Source organism: Oncorhynchus masou, chromosome 9, assembly GCF_036934945.1.
Source record: "Oncorhynchus masou masou isolate Uvic2021 chromosome 9, UVic_Omas_1.1, whole genome shotgun sequence".
Classification (NCBI taxonomy): Eukaryota; Metazoa; Chordata; class Actinopteri; order Salmoniformes; family Salmonidae; genus Oncorhynchus; species Oncorhynchus masou.
This window is the reverse complement of record NC_088220.1, coordinates 11,281,975-11,303,555: the sequence shown is the minus strand read 5'-3', so window position 1 is coordinate 11,303,555 and position 21,581 is coordinate 11,281,975. Positions and strand designations below refer to the sequence as shown.

At 42.4% G+C, this 21,581-nt stretch overlaps 3 protein-coding genes across 5 annotated transcripts in view; 2 read left to right on the top strand and 1 right to left on the bottom strand.

Annotated features, from left to right (window-relative positions):
* LOC135545514 (proteoglycan 4-like) overlaps positions 1 to 3,080 on the top strand; it is a 29,237-nt gene extending 26,157 nt beyond the window's left edge. For all 3 annotated transcript variants that reach the window (XM_064973163.1, XM_064973160.1, XM_064973161.1), the window contains 2 exons: positions 1,240 to 1,345; positions 1,568 to 3,080. In XM_064973163.1, the coding sequence (XP_064829235.1) occupies positions 1,240 to 1,345; positions 1,568 to 1,666 (205 nt within the window). In that variant the 3' untranslated portion in view covers positions 1,667 to 3,080. The remainder of the gene's footprint in view (positions 1 to 1,239; positions 1,346 to 1,567) is intronic.
* On the bottom strand, positions 2,343 to 7,528 carry fut11 (fucosyltransferase 11 (alpha (1,3) fucosyltransferase)). Its single transcript, XM_064973164.1, is given in 8 exon segments — positions 2,343 to 3,283; positions 3,486 to 3,570; positions 3,573 to 3,960; positions 5,327 to 5,473; positions 5,674 to 5,879; positions 6,200 to 6,374; positions 6,667 to 7,020; positions 7,375 to 7,528. Coding segments are annotated over 8 exon segments (1,515 nt in total). The 5' UTR covers positions 7,384 to 7,528; the 3' UTR covers positions 2,343 to 3,132.
* Positions 7,529 to 7,820: 292 nt separating this feature from the next.
* LOC135545152 (ras-related protein Rab-9B-like) lies at positions 7,821 to 15,175 on the top strand. Its single transcript, XM_064972786.1, has 3 exons — positions 7,821 to 8,079; positions 11,447 to 11,780; positions 13,813 to 15,175. Exons 2-3 carry the CDS (start codon positions 11,631 to 11,633, stop codon positions 14,269 to 14,271), a joined length of 609 nt encoding a protein of 202 aa, XP_064828858.1. The 5' UTR covers positions 7,821 to 8,079; positions 11,447 to 11,630; the 3' UTR covers positions 14,272 to 15,175.
* Positions 15,176 to 21,581: the final 6,406 nt, after the last annotated feature.

The window sequence follows — 21,581 nt, the reverse complement described above, 5'->3', positions numbered from 1 at the left end:
TATCCATAAAAAGTGTCGTTTCAAGTTTGCCACAAGCCACCTGGGAGACACAAACATGTGGAAGATGGTGCTCTGGTCAGATGAAACCAAAATTGAACTTTTTGGCAACAATGCAAAAAACGTTATGTTTGGCGTAAAAGCAACACAGCTCATCACCCTGACCACACCATCCCCACTGTCAAACATGGTGGTGGCAGCATCATGGTTTGGTCCTGCTTTTCTTCAGCAGGGACAGGGAAGATGGTTAAAATTGATGGGAAGATGGATGGAGCCAAATACAGGACCATTCTGGAAGAAAACCTGATGGAGTCTGCAAAAGACCTGAGACTGGGACTGAGATTTGTCTTCCAACAAGACAATGATCCAAAACATAAAGCAAAATCTACAATGGAATGGTTCAAAAATAAACATATCCAGGTGTTAGAATGGCCAAGTCAAAGTCCAGATCTGAATCCAATCGAGAATCTGTGGAAAGAACTGAAAACTGCTGTTCACAAATGCTCTCCATCCAACCTCACTGAGCTCGAGCTGTTTTGCAAGGAGGAATGGGAAAAAAATTCAGTCTCTCGATGTGCAAAACTGATAGAGACATACCCCAAGCGACTTACAGCTGTAATCGCAGCAAAAGGTGGCGCTACAAAGTATTACCTTAAGGGGGCTGAATAATTTTGCACGCCCAATTTTTCAGTTTTTGATTTGTTAAAAAAGTTTGAAATATCCAATAAATGTCGTTCCACTTCATGATTGTGTCCCACTTGTTGTTGATTCTTCACAAAAAAATACAGTTTTATATCTTTATGTTTGAAGCCTGAAATGTGGCAAAAGGTCGCAAAGTTCAAGGGGGCCGAATACTTTCGCAAGGCACTGTATATCCACATCTATGGTCCTGGTCCATCACCTTATGTATTACTGGCCCCCCAAGTGGTAAGAAGTGATACCGCCCCCCATAAAAAACTATAGACCTACAACATATAAATGGCTCTTAGCTTCCCACCCATTGGCTACTTTCTAAAACTGAAACTAAGTTTACAAACAAAATAAAAACTAACTGAAACTAAACTTCAAATAAAACTCTAAAAAAGGAATACCGGTAGACATAATAACTAATATTAAATAACAAAACTATAATAACCTTGATGGATACACATACCATTTTGTCTTACCTTGGCTGGAAACTTGTATGTAAAGGCTTTGATCGAATAGAGCTGTGTCCCATGCTGAACTCTCCCCCTCTACAAGGACTACCACGACATCTGCCTGTACGTACTGTGGAGAGCAGGTGGGCAACGATGCCAAGATCACCATCGAGCACCTCAACATCTCCTGCCACCCAGCCTGCTTCAAGGTAAACCTGGTTATTAACATGTTAAACTCTGGTTATAAACATGTTATAGGTTATACTCGTTGACCCTGTATCAGCTGTAAAGGTTGCGGTAGTTGTAAAAAGGGTTGTTTCAGTGGTATTAGCAGCTGTGTTGCTAGCAGGTAGCATAATCGCAGACTAGAATGAAGCCTTCATATAGTCTTGGCTGTGCTGCATTAACAATATGCTATGTTGTCGTTGCAGTGTGGTGTTTGCAGTAAGCCAATGGGAGACTTTCTGTACAACATGTTCCTGCACAAAGGGACAGTCCACTGTGAGAGCTGCTACTCCAACGTCTTGTAGATTGCTTCTTCCCCTCGTCTCTTTTCCTTCATGGCCACAGAGGTGACAAGATTGGATGGCTTATATAACTGCTCTCTCCTATCAAGACCTGTCGTCTGCTGACAGGGAACACTGCACCTTTAATTTGACAGGAATTTCTATGTGTCACATTTTGTTTTCAGAACTTTGTTTGGGTCCTACTGAATTGAATGAGGTTAACACTGAAATACTATGCCAGGTATTCTATGGTTTAGGGTTGGTAAAGATAATAATATGATCATATTACTGATATAGTTTAATCTTCCGTCCGTTTTAATGTCCACTTTTTTTTGTTGCCCTTTTCTCCTTAAAGGCCCAGTGCAGTCAAAAACATGATTTCCCGTGTTTTATATTTCCACACTATGAGGTTGGAAAAATACTGTGAAATTGTGAAAATTATGATAATTCCCTTTTAGTGTAAGAGCTGTTTGAAAAGACCACCTGAAATTTCAGCCTGTTTTGGTGGGATGGAGTTTAGGACTGTCTGGTGACATCAACAGGCAGTATACCAATAACAAAGAGTTTCAAACCCCTCTGCGAATAACAGCTAGTTTTCATGTTAGATATCCCTCCCATTAGGCTCTTCCAGTTAGGACTCAGACCCAGACAGTCAGAGCTACATTCTTGCTTGAGAAATTGCTCTTTTGCTAAGAAGCAATTTTTATTTTAGACCAGCTTAATCGAAAACAATCACAGTAAGATACTTAATTGTTACCCAGAAATGGTTTGATATTGAGATAAAAATGGCTGCATTGTGCCTTTAATGTTGTAACTTGGTGAATGTATTGTGAAATATGCAGATACTGTATGCAAAAGTCTCTTAATACTATAACGTAATGACAAGATTTAACTGGGAACTGGATATGTATATTGGCAGTTGGGAACAATTTTCTACTTTCAGTCTTGACTATGAAAAGAAAATAACTACATGTTTTCGATCAAATTTTTATTTTTTAAATTGTTTTTGACGCTTTGACTCAGAAAAACAATAAAACTGATTTATATAAACATGATAAATATAGAGTATAAAAAAATGTTGTACATTATTGAGTGTTGAAAAAACAAGTATTGGCGACAGGTTTGAGATAACAAAACATTACTGTAACTTGGACACACATTAGGCCCTTTTGTGCCACAGATGAGGCTACCAGGCACCTCAAGTGGACAACATTAAAAAGCAGACCTGTATATATATATATATATGTTTGTACATCTTCTCTATCCTTTACAGTCTACACTACCGATAGTTCAGTAGCAGTTCATTGGTTCTTAGCGCTGGTCCACTTTGGCCACCCCCACTGGTTAAGGGGTGCAAGTCTCTAGACAAATAGATGGCTTTCCTTCCTTGTCCTCTTTCTGTCCAAAAAACACTGGCAATAAGGAACTTTCTCAGTTACCTCTGGCTCTCCTACTGTATGTGGTTCCTTAGCAGTGTAGGGTTCGACTAGTTATGCCTGTCCTCTGGCCCTCCTCATAGCCAACTCCTGGATGTGATGCCAGAGCAGTGCAGGGTCTGACTCGTTATGTCTGATGAGAGACTCCAACCCTTCAGCCTGATCTAAGCTCTGCCAGTAGTCCTGCGGCCACATCTGGACCCAGCTGAAAAAAAACACACACAAATGAATAAGGCTAATAAGCACAGCAGTTTATTTGAAATGTTAGGAGAAAAAAAACACTTGTGTGTGTGTGGATTTTAAGACATGTTAAGACACTCAATGGAGGAATATCACTCAATGTAAACAGTACACTGTCATAATGTACTATAAGGTTAAAGCCTTTATTTCTGACTGGTGGTGTCTACCTGTCATTGATGTGTAGATCCTGGCGGTCTCCAAACCCCGGGCTGGGTAGAGGACATCCCATATGAGAATTATTGGCCATCTTAGGCTGGGGGGCAGGCTCTTCTCTGGGGCTTTCCTATAGGCCCGTTCAGCTGCCAGTCTGGTATTCTCCTGGTCACAGACATAGCACTCAAAGCCGTTGAGGTAATTGGGTTTGCTCATGTCGTTCACGCCCCACTCCCTGCTCTCCAGAGCCTCCATCAGGCCAACGTTGGTAACATGGCTCGGGTTCTTAAACTGTAAATACTTAGCATACTCTTCATCGTTCTCATCCAACGCCTTAAGGAACTTGGCTAGGTCCTGAGGTGATGGGAAGTCATCAATAAGGATGACAGAGAGGTCGTTGGGCATCCAGTCAGCTACTGATGAGGAGCCGCGGTAGACTGGCACACAGCCCTGGTGGAGAGGGCGCCATAGCTTCTCTGTCATGTAGTCCTGGAGGAAATCAAATTAAATCCAACTTTATTTAAAGTGCATTTTAAATCACAACATGCTTTACAGTTAACACAATGAAATGACAGAGACAAAATTGTAGTGCAATAGTCTTTCATGCAGTAGAAGTAAATCCATCCACAAACAAATCATTTTTTATATCCTGAACAAAATAATCATTTCAAAATGTACTTCATTACAGTTCATATAAGGAAATCAGTTAATTGAAATAAATAAATGAGGCCCTAATCTATGGATTTCACATGACTGGGCAGGGGCGCAGCCTAGGAGGGCTGCCCACCCACTGGGGAGCCAGGCCAAGCCAATCAGAATACGTTTTTACCCACAAAAGTGCTTTATTACAGACAGAAATACTCCTCAGCACCGCTCAGATGATCCCGCAGGTGAAGAAGCCAGATGTGGAGGTCCTGGTCTGTTGTGGTTTCATGTGGTCTGCGATTGTGAGGCCGGTTGGACATACTGCCAAATTCTCTAAAGCGACATTGGAGGCGGCTCATGGTAGAAAAATTAACATTCAATTCTCTGGCACCAGCTCTGGTGGACATTCCGGCAGTCAGCATGCCAATTGCGCGCTCCCTCAAAACTTGAGACATCCATCTGTGGCATGGCGGTGTGTGACAAAGCTGCACATTTTACAAGGTGCACCTGTTTAATGATCATGCTGCTTAATCAGCTTCTTGATATGCCACATCTGTCAGGTAGATCTTGGCAAAAGACAAATGCTCCCTAACAGGGATGTAAAACAAATTTCTGCACACAATTTGAGAGAAACACTCAAACTTTTTGTGCTTATGAAGCATTTCTGGGATCTTTTATTTCGGCTAACGAAACATGGGACCAACACTTTACATGGTGAGTTTATATTTTTGTTCAGTATACATTTTCAATTAGTTTAATATGAGGCGACTTTACTGAATGTCACCTTTTGACATAACGATGATGAGGGGGAGAAAGTTACAGAGGAACAAAGATCACCCCCCCCCAAAAAAAGGCTAACCTCTCACCTTTATCAATTTTAGCACTTTAGCATTTTTTTTTTTCTTCCTCAAACTTTTTTACGATCAATTCATGATTATCCATAATTATAGTAGTATCCACATTCACGCAGAAGTGTACGGAAACATCTTCGAAACGACACAATACATTATTCACCATTCAGTTCATATTGTATAAGAGAGATTAATTAAAAAAATGTAAACACAAAAGGATGTCTAAAACAATAAAATCATTAATTGAAGGACAAGCTAAAAAAGTAAGTTTCAAAATGCCTAAAAACCTACATTGTATCTCTATCACTCCATTGCTCCTCTCTCTCTCCCCCAATCTCACTCCCTCCTCTCTCTCTTACCTGACACAGGCCATTCTCCAGGGCCAGGTGGAACTTGTAGCGTGCCGTGAAGCTCATGAAGCCGGCGTCCTCCCCTGTGGCCGTGCTGGTATCCTCCAGGTACTGAGGGAGGGGCTTACTGTTTAGACATTTCCCATACGAGTCCACCTGGAGGGAGAGGGGCAAGAGAGAGAGAGTGAAAGAGATAGAAATAAATATCAAGAGAGAGAGAGAGAGAGCAAGACGAAAGGGCTCAATTCATACAAATGGTTGCCAGTCTGCCAAATCATTAGATAATAAAAACCAGACAACATTCCTTCATATCAAAACATCTAGTCTAGGAGGGAACACATTCCATATCACTGTACCTCCATGTACTTCATGAGTTTCTGTACGTATCTGTCCCTGTCAGAGGGGACGTCACAGTGTGACTGCATGTACATGATGGGGGCCAGACCCTCTCTCCTCCAGTGGTTCTTCTGCTCCAGAGACACGGCTACAGGCTGGAGCAGGTATCCCAGGGAGGGCAGCCACTGCAGGGTCAGAGGGTAGTCTGAGCCTCTCCTGAAGGTGGCTGTGGAGTTGAACATCCAGAAGGAACGAAGGGAAATGTATGGTTTATTCACACATGTTGCTTTGAGAAAAATACAATTCAAAACAAAGCTTTGATTGCAAATTATATTCATTCAAGTGAGTGCTGTCCTTTGAGACAGCATCCCAAATAACACGCTATTCCCTACATAGAGCCCTATGGGCCGTGGACAAAAGCAGTGCACTATATAGGGAACCGGGTGCTGTTCGGGACGCAGACTTCATTTTTTTATGTGAGCGACTGTTGGCTCCAAGTACCCTTTATTTACACAAGATAAGAGTTGACACGCTGTCATCCTGTACCTGTGTAGTTAAACAGCCTGATGCCTGGGCTGTGGGACAGGACGTAGTTGTTCATGGGGGACTCCTCGTGGAATAAGGCCCAGGTCTGGTGAGAGGGTCTGGGAAGAGGAGCCTCGTAGGCCCTGAAGTCTGTCCCATAGAAGATGATGGACGAGGTACGTCTGTAGAGTTGAACCTATAGAGATTTAGGATGGTGCTAGTTGATACATATCCACATTGTAGTCAATACAAACTGAAATCCATGGTCATGAAAAAGACACGGGGCTATTATTTATAACATATTATAAACAACATGTATTAACAGATCACAAAGAAAACACTAGCCTGGTCCCAGATCTGTTTGGTGTGACAATGGCCATAGCTATAGGAATTGGCAAAACAGCACAAACAGATCTGGGAACAGGCTAGGACAACACACAACAGTATAAACCATTGGAAGACCTAGCTATAATACTAGAACCACAGACCTTCCTATTGCGTGTGACCAGACAGGAGGAGGTGTGACAGTCGATGCGTTCTGTGTCTCCGGGGAAATGAGGGAAGAGTCCTGCACTCCACCACAACAGGATAGGCAGGTCGTTGTTGCCACGTGAGTCATTGTTGCCGGGGCCGCGGTAGGAGGCAATGGAAGAGAACTCCATGTCAGACAGTGCACTCTGCGGTTGGAAGGCACCCTGATCTGCATCCACGGAGTCTCCAATATCCACGGGGCCCCCAACGTTAAGGGGGTCCTGGGACCAGGAACAGGGCAGGGCGGACAGGAGACACAGCCACACACAGCAGGGCACCAGCCTGGCCCCCAGCCTCCCCTCCACAGACATCTGAGAACCATTATATAGATCTGACATCGTGTTTTTATTTTGATTCTGTCTGCTTGAACACTGCACACCAGTCAAGTATAGAGCCATAGTCTATGGATGTTATTGGCCAATATATATGCTTCATGCTGGCATGCAATAGATGGCTCTGGTCTGTCCATACCGGGTTCACTTACATGATAGCTACACAGTGATATTTCACTATATACAGCCACTAAATATACTGATCTGCTGTAGCTAGCCAGCCAGCTACGTCAAAGTACGGATCAAAGCCATCTCTCTGGCTGAAACAACCACTTTGTGGGACACAATCAGACATATTACAAGGGTCATATAATAAACCGCACGTATTCTTACCGTTATCATTACAATAAACACATGAGTGTAGACGCGTTCTTCTCTCTTTTTCTCTCTCTCTCTCTCTGAACTCAGGAATTTCTTCTGGAAATGTGTACTTGGGTGGAGAAAACAAAGGGGGAAGCAGCGAATAAAGAGAAATAATCTGCGATCTTCCTCTGGTATGCGTCTCCACGCCAAATCAACTTTTACCGCATTACTACCATCTACAGTTCTGGAGTGGAATCACACATTGACTGTGCACTTGCACGTTATATTCTTCAGCGATAAAACATTTAAAGAACACATAAAATAGAGAATATATACAGTCAAATCAGGGCCATTTGAACATGTTGAGGTATCCAGACTCACAGAGGATGGACCAAATTTGACATCAAAATAAATAAATGGACCATGGATGGGTGGGCGATGGCGGGCTTCAGGACCAGGCGTCGCGACTGAACTCTAGGGCTTATTCATTACGCATATTCTGTTGCAAAACGGTTCTTAAACAGAAGCAAACTGAATTAAGCGGGGCCGAACAACCTGCATTTGTCCAATAGCAACTATTGGTTTCGTTGCAAAACGCACCTGTTTTGACTGACGATTACCCTGGACTGTAAAAGACTGGAGACGCACTGCAACTCTAACAAGCGAGTTCAAAGCACATCAAATTTCAGGTGCAAAACTGGGCAAGCCACGACTCATATCATGATATAGAATGAGGTAACGAAAACGATTTTACTCCTTAAATGAATGCAGTCACATGTAGTAATATTGATTATGTTGCACGTTTGATCAAATCGGTCTGTTTATTCGTAGTTTAGTTGAATAATTCAGAACAATTGATGTCAACATCACAACCCATCCACTAAATATAGCTTGCTAACGGTAACAGTCTGTCTGGCTTTTTGTTTTTAAAAATCATCATCATCATATAGTCGCCATTTCATTTGCTAGCAATTCATCCCTATATCTAGCTAGATGTCCCGTGTAATACATTTACGAAATGGGAACACGCAGGGTTGATTCTCTACAATAAAATGGCATCAGAACAACCATGCTGTGTCAGAACAACCATGCTGTGTCTGCAAGAATAAAATCTAAATCTAAAGATTAAGATGCCTAGTTTATGGCACAGTGTCTATGTTTATATACATTTGACATTTTCGCCTGAATTGTGTGCACCGAAATGCTTCCAGATAAAATTCTCGGGTCATTTAAAAAAATAAAACTTTACTTTAGAAAAACTTAGCTAATTTATTTGAATAAATGACAAAATATTTTGCTGTAGTTTGTCCATAAATCATAAAATGGTATACGTTAATAGAAGTTTACATGAATCTAATATTTGTTTATTTAAAAACAGTGTCTTCGCACATGTTTCTCATTACAATAACACGTTTTTTTTAAAGTGAAGTTGTATTCCCCATGATGCGTCAGAAGGAGCAGTCCTTAGATGAGCAGAAGTTAATTTAATTTATTCAAATTTTTTAAATAAAAAATCAAATGTAACCTTTTTATATGCCTTCAGAAGCAGAATCTTATTCTCAAACACCGTCTTAACGACACTTAATCTTCTCATTACCCTAATGACTAAAAAAACCTCATTACCCTAATGACTAAAAAAATCTTAAAGACCCTTAAAGACCTTACCAACATGGAGGCATGAATGGGCTTTACTGATGTGGTCAATTGTTTTGAGTCATAATGGCTGTCTCCTATCACTGGTAGATTGAGCTTAGCGCCTGTCATTACAAAACACACTTCTCATTCCTGCCCCATTTTTAGGGTCAGTTTTGGTAATGATAATAAGCTAATTGTAACGTATAGTCAATGGGTGTGTTATGCTGGTAACGTTAATTATTTACTAGGACCACTGCTTACACTCATTGTATAGATTTGTTTTTGTAAAACAGTAATGTGATTAAGTAGGGGGTAGTCAAGAAATCGGGGTTTATAAACCCCATTTTAATTGACGTAAAGCCACAATCTGGAGTTTGTTTTTCAGCAAAGAGCAACCACCACTTAAAGGAGGATATTCCTCAATTTGACATGTACCTGTTTAAGCACTTACCTATACTTTTGTTAGATATTCCAAGACAGTTGCTTGCCCATATCCCACATATTTAGATATTATATAGGCATATCATGTTATGCCTTTTGCTCGCAGGATCCCATCTAAAATACCTTAGAACCAAACACATCCATGTCCTAACATTCCAATATTACCCATAAATACCTTTTGGTTTATTTAAGTCACATTTTTGTCATTATGCTTTAATAAGGGGTGTTTTAGTCAATTGCATTAAAATCTGTGATTTTATTGTATTGGGTTACTGAATCTCAAATAGAGCTCAGTACAGTTTTTCAATGGCAAACTATGCAACACTCATTACCGAAAAATGCATTTTCATCTCCGAAACCTGCTTATCATTACCGTAATGCACCAATTTTTTAGGAAAAATCGAATGTATACTTTTGCCATTTTGGCTTAATCTTAGTTTGTCTTTTGTTTATCCAATTGTGTACGTAAAAATAACATATACATACACAAGTAGTTGTGACAATTTGTCAGAAAATATTGTTGAGGTAAATGAGTGAAATTGCTAAATAAATGTTTATACAATTTTAAATATTTGATTTCAGTGTCATGTTTTAACTCAGGCCTTTTTATTAGGTGGGGAATGTAAAAACAAAAAAATATTATAAATGGACTTGTTTGTCTTTTTTGGACTTCCCAAACTATTGCGATAATGATAATTTTTGAATTGGTAATTGTGGTAAAAAATGCTTAATATCTTATCAATAAACATAACAATAATTATGAAATAGATAAATACAGATCCTAATCTTAGTGATCCAAGACGAATTATGGTGGAACGTTGTTGTTGTCGTGTTCCTGAGTCAGTCGAGTGCTCATCTTCCTGGCTCATCTTTGTTGTTATTAAAGTCTCTGGTAGTGGAGGACACCTTCTGAGTTGTTGTGGGTTAGCGAACTAACTAACTATCTATCTGGTGGCATAATAAGAAGCAGTTTACTAAAGCTGTATTGTAGATCAAGAACCATGTCACTTGCAGCATTAATACTTATTTCTCCGCTGTGATTTTCAACCATACTGTACATTATCAACAACATGGGGATCGTGATGTACAGCAGAGGAACTTTAGCTCATCAGTAGTACATTTTACGACTTGCCAATCTCCAGCTCGACCAATCCCTGGGTTTGTGAGAGGGGGAGTTTCTTCTTAGAGTCATTCACCCCTATCAGGTGTCCCAGAGGACAACCACCCTGGTGACCTTACACATATCTCTTCACCTAGTACATTTCAGACAGGAGGGACATCACTTACAAATAGTTGTTCTGTTGTTAGTCTAGGTTTCCAGATGTATGACGCTCCATATACAAATAGTTTTGGAAGAAAGATTGTTGTTGTATCATGTTTGTTACATTTAAAAAAAAAAATCTGCTGCTATTTGAGTTTGTCAGTTTTAGTAACCATTCTCTTTTGTTCTGCCTCTAGCTAGTCTCTCTCTCCACTTCTCCTCCCGGTGAAAGACAGCTACTTGATGTTGATTTGTCTAGGCCTAAGTTGTTGTGTTCATTGTCAGTATCTTCCAGCATGTATCTCTCAGGTTGCTGTTAGATCTTCGGCCTCTCATGAACACAAAGCCAATTTTATACAGACTTGGTCTCCCTATTCCTACCTTGTAGCCAACTTTGCAGTATTTTGTTTTTGTTGTTTGTTATATTACTTGTTCAGAACATTTCTTTCATTATTACCTACAGCTGAAACTCACTTCATATGTATATACTGTATTCTAGTCAAGGCTCATCCTATATAACTACTGCTGTACACACCTTTTCTATTCATATAGTGTCTATACATACCATCATAAACATATATTTATTTTCCGGACTCTGACGTTGCTCATTCTAATATTTCTTAATTACCTTTACATTTCTGGGATGTGTGTATTGTTGGGCATTAATGTGCTGTTGGCGCATAAGCATTTCGCTACACCTGTAACATCTTACAAATACCAATAACATTTGATAGTTTAAAAAAAATCTCTCTGCTCATCCTTCAGGTTGCATTGACCCTGCTAGTACTAGCTCAGTAGCCTAGCATCGAGGTGGAGGCTGGGTCACAGTGATCAGTAACCCGGCTAGGAGGCTCGACTCCAGGCTAGTCAGCCTGCCAGCGGAGGGAGGGGACCTGGTCCTGGAATGGCCTGGTGAGCTGCACCGCCTAGCAGCAGAGGAAGGTTTGTGATGAGCGGGAAGAGCCTGCTGTTAAAGGTGATCCTGCTGGGGGACGGCGGCGTGGGAAAGTCTTCCTTAATGAACCGCTACGTCACGGACCGCTTCGACTCCCAGTCCTTCCACACCATCGGGGTCGAGTTCCTCAACAGAGACCTGGAGGTCAGATTTAGAGCAGTTTCTGAATTAGTATTTTTTTTTGATTTTGATTCTTCACATTATCTCCTTGCCACATTCTCAAACTGCAAAATAAGGGGAGGGACCTTGGACCTTCTCCTCCAATGAGATTGAGAAGGAGGTGAGGAGATAGAACCAAGCTCTGTCTGAAATTGAATATTAATAATAATTATTGTGTCCCTTTCTGGAAATGTATTACATCTCAACTAACCACAGCACCGCGTCACCACATAAGTGCATAAATACCTTCAGTTCATCTAGAAAGTATTCAGACCACTTGACTTTTTCCACCATTTTGTTACATTACAGACTTATTCTAAAATGGATTAAACAAAAATGTCCTCATCAATCTACACACAATACCCCATAATGAGAAAACAGGTTTTTAGGTTTTATAAACTTATTTACATAAGTATTCAGACCCCTTGATGAGACTCAAAATTGAGATCAGGTGCATCCTGTTTCCATTGATCATCCTTGATGTTGCTACAACTTGGAGTCCACCTGTGGTTAATTCAAATGAATGCACATGATTTGTAAATGCACACACCTGTCTATATAAGGTCCCCCAGTTGACAGTGCATGTCAGAGCAAAAACCAAGCCATGAGGTCGAAGGAATTGTCCGTAGAGCGCAGAGACAGGATTGTGTCGAGGCACAGATCTGGGGAAAGGTGCCAAAAAATGTCTGTAGCATTGAAGGTCCCCAAGAACACAGTGGCAGAGGTTTGGAACCACCAAGACTCTTCCTAGTGCTGGCCGCCAGGCAAACTGAGCAATCGTGGGAGAAGGGCCTTGGTCAGGGAGGTGAGTTCCTCTGTGGAGATGGGAGAACCTTCCAGAAGTACATCCATCTCTGCAGCACTCCACCAATCATGTCTTTATGGTAGAGTGGCTTGATGGAAGCCGCTTGTCAGTAAAAGGCACATGAAAGCCCACTTGGAGTTTGCCAAATGGCACCTAACGACTCTTAGACCATGATAAACAAGATTCTCTGGTCTGTTGAAACCAAGATTGAACTCTTTGGCCTGAATGCCAAGCGCCACATCTGGAGGATGGCACCATTCCTACGGTGAACCCCAACCCCACGGTGAAGCATGGTGGTGGTGGCATCGAGGGAAAGATGAGCAGCGTAAAGTACAGAGAGATCCTTGATGACAACCTGCTCCAGAGCGCTCAGGACCTCAGACTGGGGCGAAGGTTCACCTTCCAACAGGACAATGATCCTAAGTATACAACCAAGACATTGCAGGAGCAGCTTTGGGAAAAGTATCTGAATGTCCTTGAGTGGCCCAGACTTGAACATCTCTGGAGACACCTGAAAATAGCTGCGCTGCGACGCTCCCCACCATCCCGACAGGGCTTGAGAGGATCTGCAGAGAAGAATGGGAGAAACTCCCCAAATACAGGTGTGCCAAGCGTGTAGCATCGTACCCAAGAAGACTTGAGGCTGTAATCACTGCATAATGTGCTCCAACAAAGTAGAGTACTCAGCTTTTTGTTTTTAATAAATTTTTGCAAAATGACTAAACCTGTTTCTGATTTGTCATTATGGTGTATTGTGTCTAGATTGGGGGGGGAGGGGGGGACACAATAATCTATTTTAGAATAAGGCTGTAACGTAACCAAATGTGGAAAAAGTCAAGAGGTCTGAATAGTTCCTGAATGCACCGTATGTACATACATTAATCAGCAAGAACGACAGCAGACAACGTGGGTACAGTTTCTAATTCAGTTTGTGGAGAGGGGGGGTTCAGCAGTCATTTGTTCAATTGATGTATAGTCTTATTGCACCCTATTCTCTATACAGGCTAGTGCAGTGGACTACCTTTTGACCCCACAGTATGTGTTTTTATAACTGTATTATATGCTGTGTTACTGTCATTTATTCCTCCTCCCATGTCTAATGTTTTATCTTTATGATTGCTGTGCATATTATGTATAAATCTAATCCTTTTTGGGAGCAATAAAGGTTTCTCTTTGGTACAATAAAGGTTTTCATTCACTTCCTCTCTCCAGGTGGACGGGCGCCTGGTGACCCTTCAGATCTGGGACACGGCTGGTCAGGAGCGCTTCAAGTCCCTGAGGACGCCGTTCTACCGTGGCGCCGACTGCTGCCTCCTCACCTTCGCTGTAGACGACCTGCACAGCTTCCAGAACCTGGCCAGCTGGAAGAAAGAGTTCATGTTTTACTCTGACGTACGAGACCCAGAGAGGTTCCCCTTCGTTGTCCTGGGCAACAAGGTGGACAAAGAGGGGAGGGAGGTGGGGGAGGACGAGGCTCAGGCCTGGTGCGAGGAGAACGGCTGTTGTCCCTACTTCGAGACCAGTGCAAAGGACGATACGAACGTGGGAGTGGCGTTTGAGGCAGCGGTACTGGAGGTTCTGGCGGCGGAGGATCAGATCGACCACACATTGTTGAGTAGCACTATCGATCTCCACGGCAACCGTAAAGTACCGCGCTCTTCTTGCTGCTGATTGGTTGAAAGGATTGGTCGGAGCTAGCCCCTCCCTGAGTCCTCTCTGTCTAGCCTGTAGCACTCTGGGAGCTCTCCACTGATGATGATGATGCAGGTACAAGCTACTGAGACAACTTGATTATCAACACAGCTGATTTTAAATAGTGTTGTGTTGTTGGTACAGACTGATTTGGAAGAGTGTTGGATAATCAACACATCTGATTTTGAAAGGTTATCAATGAGGGACAATGTAACAGGTACACCGTGTTGTTCAACTCTGTCTGTGTTCTGCAGTATATCACAAAACTGCTGTCTACATCCAGCCAGCTTCAGCTTCATGTACCTGCCCTGTGTAGTGTTTTCAACATTTAGACTTATCCCTCCTACATAAGTCATTTTAATCAGATAATATTCATGAGTCCTTTCTGTACTCCTCTCCAAGAGCACAGGCTGCTTGTGGCACAGCAACATGCTCATTCATTCATCTCTTTAAGTCTTCTAAGGTCTCAGAGGTACTCTGACCAGAACATGACCATCACGTGGTCAGATCTCACAGATACTCTGACCAGAACATGACCATCACGCAGTCAGATCTCACAGATACTCTGACCAGAACATGACCATCACGCGGTCAGATCTCACAGATACTCTGACCAGAACATGACCATCACGCGGTCAGATCTCACAGATACTCTGACCAGAACATGACCATCACGCTGTCAGATCTCACAGATACTCTGACCAGAACATGACCATCACCCTGTCAGATCTCACAGATACTCTGACCAGAACATGACCATCACGCGGTCAGATCTCACAGATACTCTGACCAGAACATGACCATCACGCGGTCAGATCTCACAGATACTCTGACCAGAACATGACCATCACGCGGTCAGATCTCACAGATACTCTGACCAGAACATGACCATCACAGAACATGGTCAGATCTCACAGATACTCTGACCAGAACATGACCATCACGCTGTCAGATCTCACAGATACTCTGACCAGAACATGACCATCACGCTGTCAGATCTCACAGATACTCTGACCAGAACATGACCATCACGCTGTCAGATCTCACAGATACTCTGACCAGAACATGATACTCTGACCAGAACATGACCATCACGCTGTCAGATCTCACAGATACTCTGACCAGAACATGACCATCACGCTGTCAGATCTCACAGATACTCTGACCAGAACATGATTCGGACATAGATCTGGTCTGTTGACTGACTGGTATAATATAATATAATGACATAGACCTGGTCTGTTGACTGACTGGTATAATATAATATAATGACATAGACCTGGTCTGTTGACTGACTGGTATAATATAATGACATAGACCTGGTCTGTTGACTGACTGGTATAATATAATGACATAGACCTGGTTTGTTGACTGACTGGTATAATATAATGACATAGACCTGGTCTGTTGACTGACTGGTATAATATAATGACATAGACCTGGTCTGTTGACTGACTGGTATAATATAATGACATAGACCTGGTACATTTACATTTACATTTAAGTCATTTAGCAGACGCTCTTATCCAGAGCGACTTACAAATTGGTGAATTCACCTTCTGACATCCAGTGGAACAGCCACTTTACAATAGTGCATCTAAATCATTAAGGGGGGGGTGAGAAGGATTACTTATCCTATCCTAGGTATTCCTTGAAGAGGTGGGGTTTCAGGTGTCTCCGGAAGGTGGTGATTGACTCCGCTGTCCTGGCGTCGTGAGGGAGTTTGTTCCACCATTGGGGGGCCAGAGCAGCGAACAGTTTTGACTGGGCTGAGCGGGAACTGTACTTCCTCAGTGGTAGGGAGGCGAGCAGGCCAGAGGTGGATGAACGCAGTGCCCTTGCTTGGGTGTAGGGTCTGTTGACTGACTGGTATAATATAATGACATATACCTGGTCTGTTGACTGACTGGTATAATATAATGACATAGACCTGGTCTGTTGACTGACTGGTATAATATAATATAATGACATAGACCTGGTCTGTTGACTGACTGGTATAATATAATGACATAGACCTGGTCTGTTGACTGACTGGTATAATATAATATCATGACATAGACCTGGTCTGTTGACTGACTGGTATAATATAATGACATAGACCTGGTCTGTTGACTGACTGGTATAATATAATATAATGACATAGACCTGGTCTGTTGACTGACTGGTATAATATAATGACATAGACCTGGTCTGTTGACTGACTGGTATAATATAATGACATAGACCTGGTCTGTTGACTGACTGGTATAATATAATATAATGACATAGACCTCCAAGTGAAGCTGGGCATTTTTTCCAGTTCAGTCTAAGAACTGACACAATTGATTACACACATTACTGTACCAGGACAAATGTTTACTGCACAAAGGAATGACATTTGATTTGATTTTCTCCCAAAGGGAAAGATGAGTCTGTTCTGTCGTATCTGTTAACACTGGGTACATATGAGGTACTTTGTATCTACGGTCGTGGCCAAAAGTTTTGAGAATGACAAAAATATTCATTTTCACAAAGTCTACTGCCTCAGTTTGTGTGATGGCAATTTGCATATACTCCAGAATGTTATGAAGTGTGATCAGATGAATTGTAATTAATTGCAAAGTCCTTCTTTGCCATGCAAATTAACTGAATCCCCCAAAAACATTTCCACTGCATTTTAGCCCTGCCACAAAAGGACCAGCTGACATCATGTCAGTGATTCTCTCGTTAACACAGGTGTGAGTGTTGACGAGGACAAGCCTGGAGATCACTCTGTCATGCTGATTGAGTTCGAATAACAGACTGGAAGCTTCAAAAGGAGGGTGGTGCTTGGAATCATTGTTCTTCCTTTGTCAATCATGGTGACCTGCAAGGAAACACGTGCCGTCATCATTGCTTTGCACAAAAAGGGCTTCACAGGCAAGGATATTGCTGCCAGTAAGATTGCACCTAAATAAACTATTTATCGGATAATCAAGAACTTCAAGGAGAGCGGTTCAATTGTTGTGAAGAGGGCTTCAGGGCACCCAAGAAAGTCCAGCAAGTGTCAGGACCGTCTCCTAAAGTTGATTCAGCTGCGGGATCGGGGCACCACCAGTACAGAGCTTGCTCAGGAAAGGCAGCAGGCAGGTGTGAGTGCATCTGTACGCACAGTGAGGTGAAGACTTTTGGAAGATGGCCTGGTGTCAAGAAGGGCAGCAAAGAAGCCACTTCTCTCCAGGAAAAACATCAGGGACAGACATATTCTGCAAAAGGTACAAGGATTGGACTGCTGTGGACTGGGGTAAAGTCAATTTCTCTGATGAATCCCCTTTTCGATTGTTTGGGGCATCCGGAAAAAAGCTTGTCCGGAGAAGACAAGGTGAGCGCTACCATCAGTCCTGTGTCATGCCAACAGTAAAGCATCCTGAGACCATTCATGTGTGGGGTTGCTTGCCAAGGGAGTGGGCTCACTCACAATTTTGCCTAAGAACACAGCCATGAATGAAGAATGGTACCAACATTTCCTCTGAGAGCAACTTCTCCCAACCATCCAGGAACAGTTTGGTGACAAACAATGCCTTTTCCAGCATGATGGAGCACCTTGCCATAAGGCAAAAGTGATAACTAAGTGGCTCAGGGAACAAAACATCGATATTTGGTCTGGACACTCCCCAGACCTTAATCCCATTGAAAATTTGTGGTCAATCCTGAAGAGGTAGGTGGACAAACAAAAACCCACAAATTCTGACAAACTCCAAGCATTGATTATGCAAGAATGGGCTGCCGTCAGTCAGGATGTGGCCCAGAAGTTAATTGACAGCATGCCGGGGTGGATGGTAGAGGTCTTGATAAAGAAGGGCCAACACTGCAAATATTGACTCTTTGCATGAACTTCATGTAATTGTCAATAAAATCCTTTGACACATATGAAATGCTTGTAATTATACTTCAGTTTTCCATAGTAACATCTGACACAAATATCTAAAGACACTGAAGCAGCAGACTTTGTGGAAATTAATATTTGTGTCATTCTCAACATTTGTCCACGACTGTATACCAGATGATCCGGTATTCTCTCCAAATATCCTATAGGACTAACACTTCCTAGAAAGCCTGTGTGTGAGAGTTGTAGGAGACACTGGCTGTAATTTCATCCCTTACCTACTACGGTACATCCCTCTCTTGTGAGATCCCTTTCATTTTTTCGGTCTCTCGACACTTCAATGTTAAGGATATAATGTTCTTAGTGAATAAAGCATATTCCCTGTAGAGAAGACCGTTTTTGTTTGGCAAATAGCAGATGCATTTCTCTTTTCAGAAGTGCATTTGTTCTGATATTTATTGTGTGTTTTCTACCATGTAACGTGTGTTTGGGTTGGTGTGTCACTAAGGAAGAGTGATGTTTGTTACTCCGCCCTACTGCCTTGCCGGTCTACCGCCTGGGCCCTGTTCTGGAAAGTTACACATCTTAGTATCTTCACTTTTACCAATCTAATCAGGACTTTATAAACACACAAACATAACTAATCTGCCTCTCAATTCAAATGACATGACTGTCTGGTACAGCAGAGGGGTCCACTGGGAAAGAGCCAGACGTTCAATGAAACTTTAGCATTGTGTTATGTTGACTCTGTTCTCATGTTACATCTGTATCTATTGAAGGTGTTGATTTTTATTCAGCCCGTGGTATTTAGGAAAAACAGTTTAAACAAAATAACTATTTATTATGTTCCAGGTCATGGTACGTAACAGAAGAGACATATTAACTGACACGTGAATGTCTTGTTTTAACAGTTAACTATACCTGTGATGTATTTTTACCCAATGGAAATAGAGGTGCTTAGTCAGACGTCACATTTTACTGCTAGTTAAACTATATCCCTGAGAATGTGTTCAATCTTTCACTCTGTTTAACAGACAGTTCTTGTCTCACCCCCACTAACCAACGCTGATGACCCTGTTTTTGTTTTTCAATGTACTTCGTTTTCCTTTGGAGTACACAAAGACATGGTTAATGTACATTGTAAATGGCATTCATTTTAATTCCTGACATAATACTGTACCAACTGACTGAAATCATTTAAACTCCACCCAAGTGTTTAGTCTGCTTTGAGCTGAGTAAGAGCTGTAGAACTATCATACAGTTGTAATGTAGAACTATATATCTGTTGATTGCTTGTTGCTAATCCAATATCAAAACTGCGTTAAAACCACTCTTCCCCTCGTTGCCCCGTGGAGCTTAAGACTGTCCCTTTACAGAGCTGCTTCCCAAATGGCCTCCGATTTAATACAATATAGAGTGCACTAATTTTGACCAGAGCCCCATGGCCCCACTATATAGTAGGTAGCCTAGTGGTTAGAGCATTGGGCCAGTAACTGGAAGGTTTCTAGATCTGAATCCCCAAGCTGACAAGATAAAAATCTGTCGTTCTGCCCCTGAGGAAGACAGTTAACCCACTGTTCCATCAGGCGCCAAAGACATGGAGGTTGATTTGAAGGCAACCCCCCCGCATCTCATTCAGAGGGGTGGGTTAAATGCATTTCAGTTGAATACATTGTTGAACAACTGACTAGGTATCCCCCTTTCCCTATATAGGGAATCGGCCCTATGGCCCCTGGTCAAAATGATGGCACTATATAGGGAATCGGCCCTATGGCCCCTGGTCAAAATGATGGCACTATATAGGGAATCGGCCCTATGGCCCCTGGTCATAATGATGGCACTATATAGGGAATCGGCCCTATGGCCCCTGGTCAAAATGATGGCACTATATAGGGAATCGGCCCTATGGCCCCTGGTCAAAATGATGGCACTATATAGGGAATCGGCCCTATGGCCCCTGGTCAAAATGATGGCACTATATAGGGAATCGGCCCTATGGCCCCTGGTCAAAATGATGGCACTGTATAGGGAATCGGCCCTATGGCCCCTGGTCAAAATGATGGCACTGTATAGGGAATCGGCCCTATGGCCCCTGGTCAAAATGATGGCACTGTATAGGGAATCGGCCCTATGGCCACTGGTCAAAATGATGGCACTGTATAGGGAATCGGCCCTATGGCCACTGGTCAAAATGATGGCACTGTATAGGGAATCGGCCCTATGGCCCCTGGTCAAAATGATGGCATCTTAATAGGGAATCGGCCCTATGGCCCCTGGTCAAAATGATAGCACTATATAGGGAATCGGCCCTATGGCCCCTGGTCAAAATGATAGCACTATATAGGGAATCGGCCCTATGGCCCCTGGTCAAAATGATAGCACTATAGGGAATCGGCCCTATGGCCCCTGGTCAAAATGATGGCACTATATAGGGAATCGGCCCTATGGCCCCTGGTCAAAATGATGGCACTGTATAGGGAATCGGCCCTATGGCCCCTGGTCAAAATGATGGCACTGTATAGGGAATCGGCCCTATGGCCCCTGGTCAAAATGATGGCACTGTATAGGGAATCGGCCCTATGGCCCCTGGTCAAAATGATGGCACTATATAGGGAATCGGCCCTATGGCCCCTGGTCAAAATGATGGCACTATATAGGGAATCGGCCCTATGGCCCCTGGTCAAAATGATGGCACTGTATAGGGTATAGGTTGCCATATGGGATGCAGTCAGATTCATGTAGGTGTGAATACTATCCAATACTGTACAACAATAAAACCAACCATGAAACATATCAAATACAGGAACTGACTTGTATGTGGTTCTTCTTTTAGAAGCCCAACTCCGAACCAACACGCCCCCACCGTGTACAAGTCATTTACTATGCATTTAAGCTGGAACGCAAGTTATGTAAACATACATTAAAAGGAAACAACTTCATAGTACTGCAGAGCCCATGTATGACTCCAACACTTGAAATAATTTCATTGTACTTACTTCACAACTTCACAGTCTATGTTTAGCTTGATTCAGATAATCTGCAATAAATACAAAGAATCTGTATTTTAACATGGAATAATATCCTGACAATAATAACTAAACCACCCACTGGGCTAAGAAGACAAACTAAACCACCCACTGGGCTAAGAAGACAAACTAAAGCACCCACTGGGCTAAGAAGACAAACTAAAGCACCCACTGGGCTAAGAAGACAAACTAAACCACCCACTGGGCTAAGAAGACAAACTAAACCACCCACTGGGCTAAGAAGACAAACTAAACCACCCATTATACAAAGAATCTGTATTTTAACATGGAATAATAGACAATAATAAGGCTAACTGGGCTAAGAAGACAAACTAAACCACCCACTGGGCTAAGAAGACAAACTAAACCACCCACTGGGCTAAGAAGACAAACTAAACCACCCACTGGGCTAAGAAGAC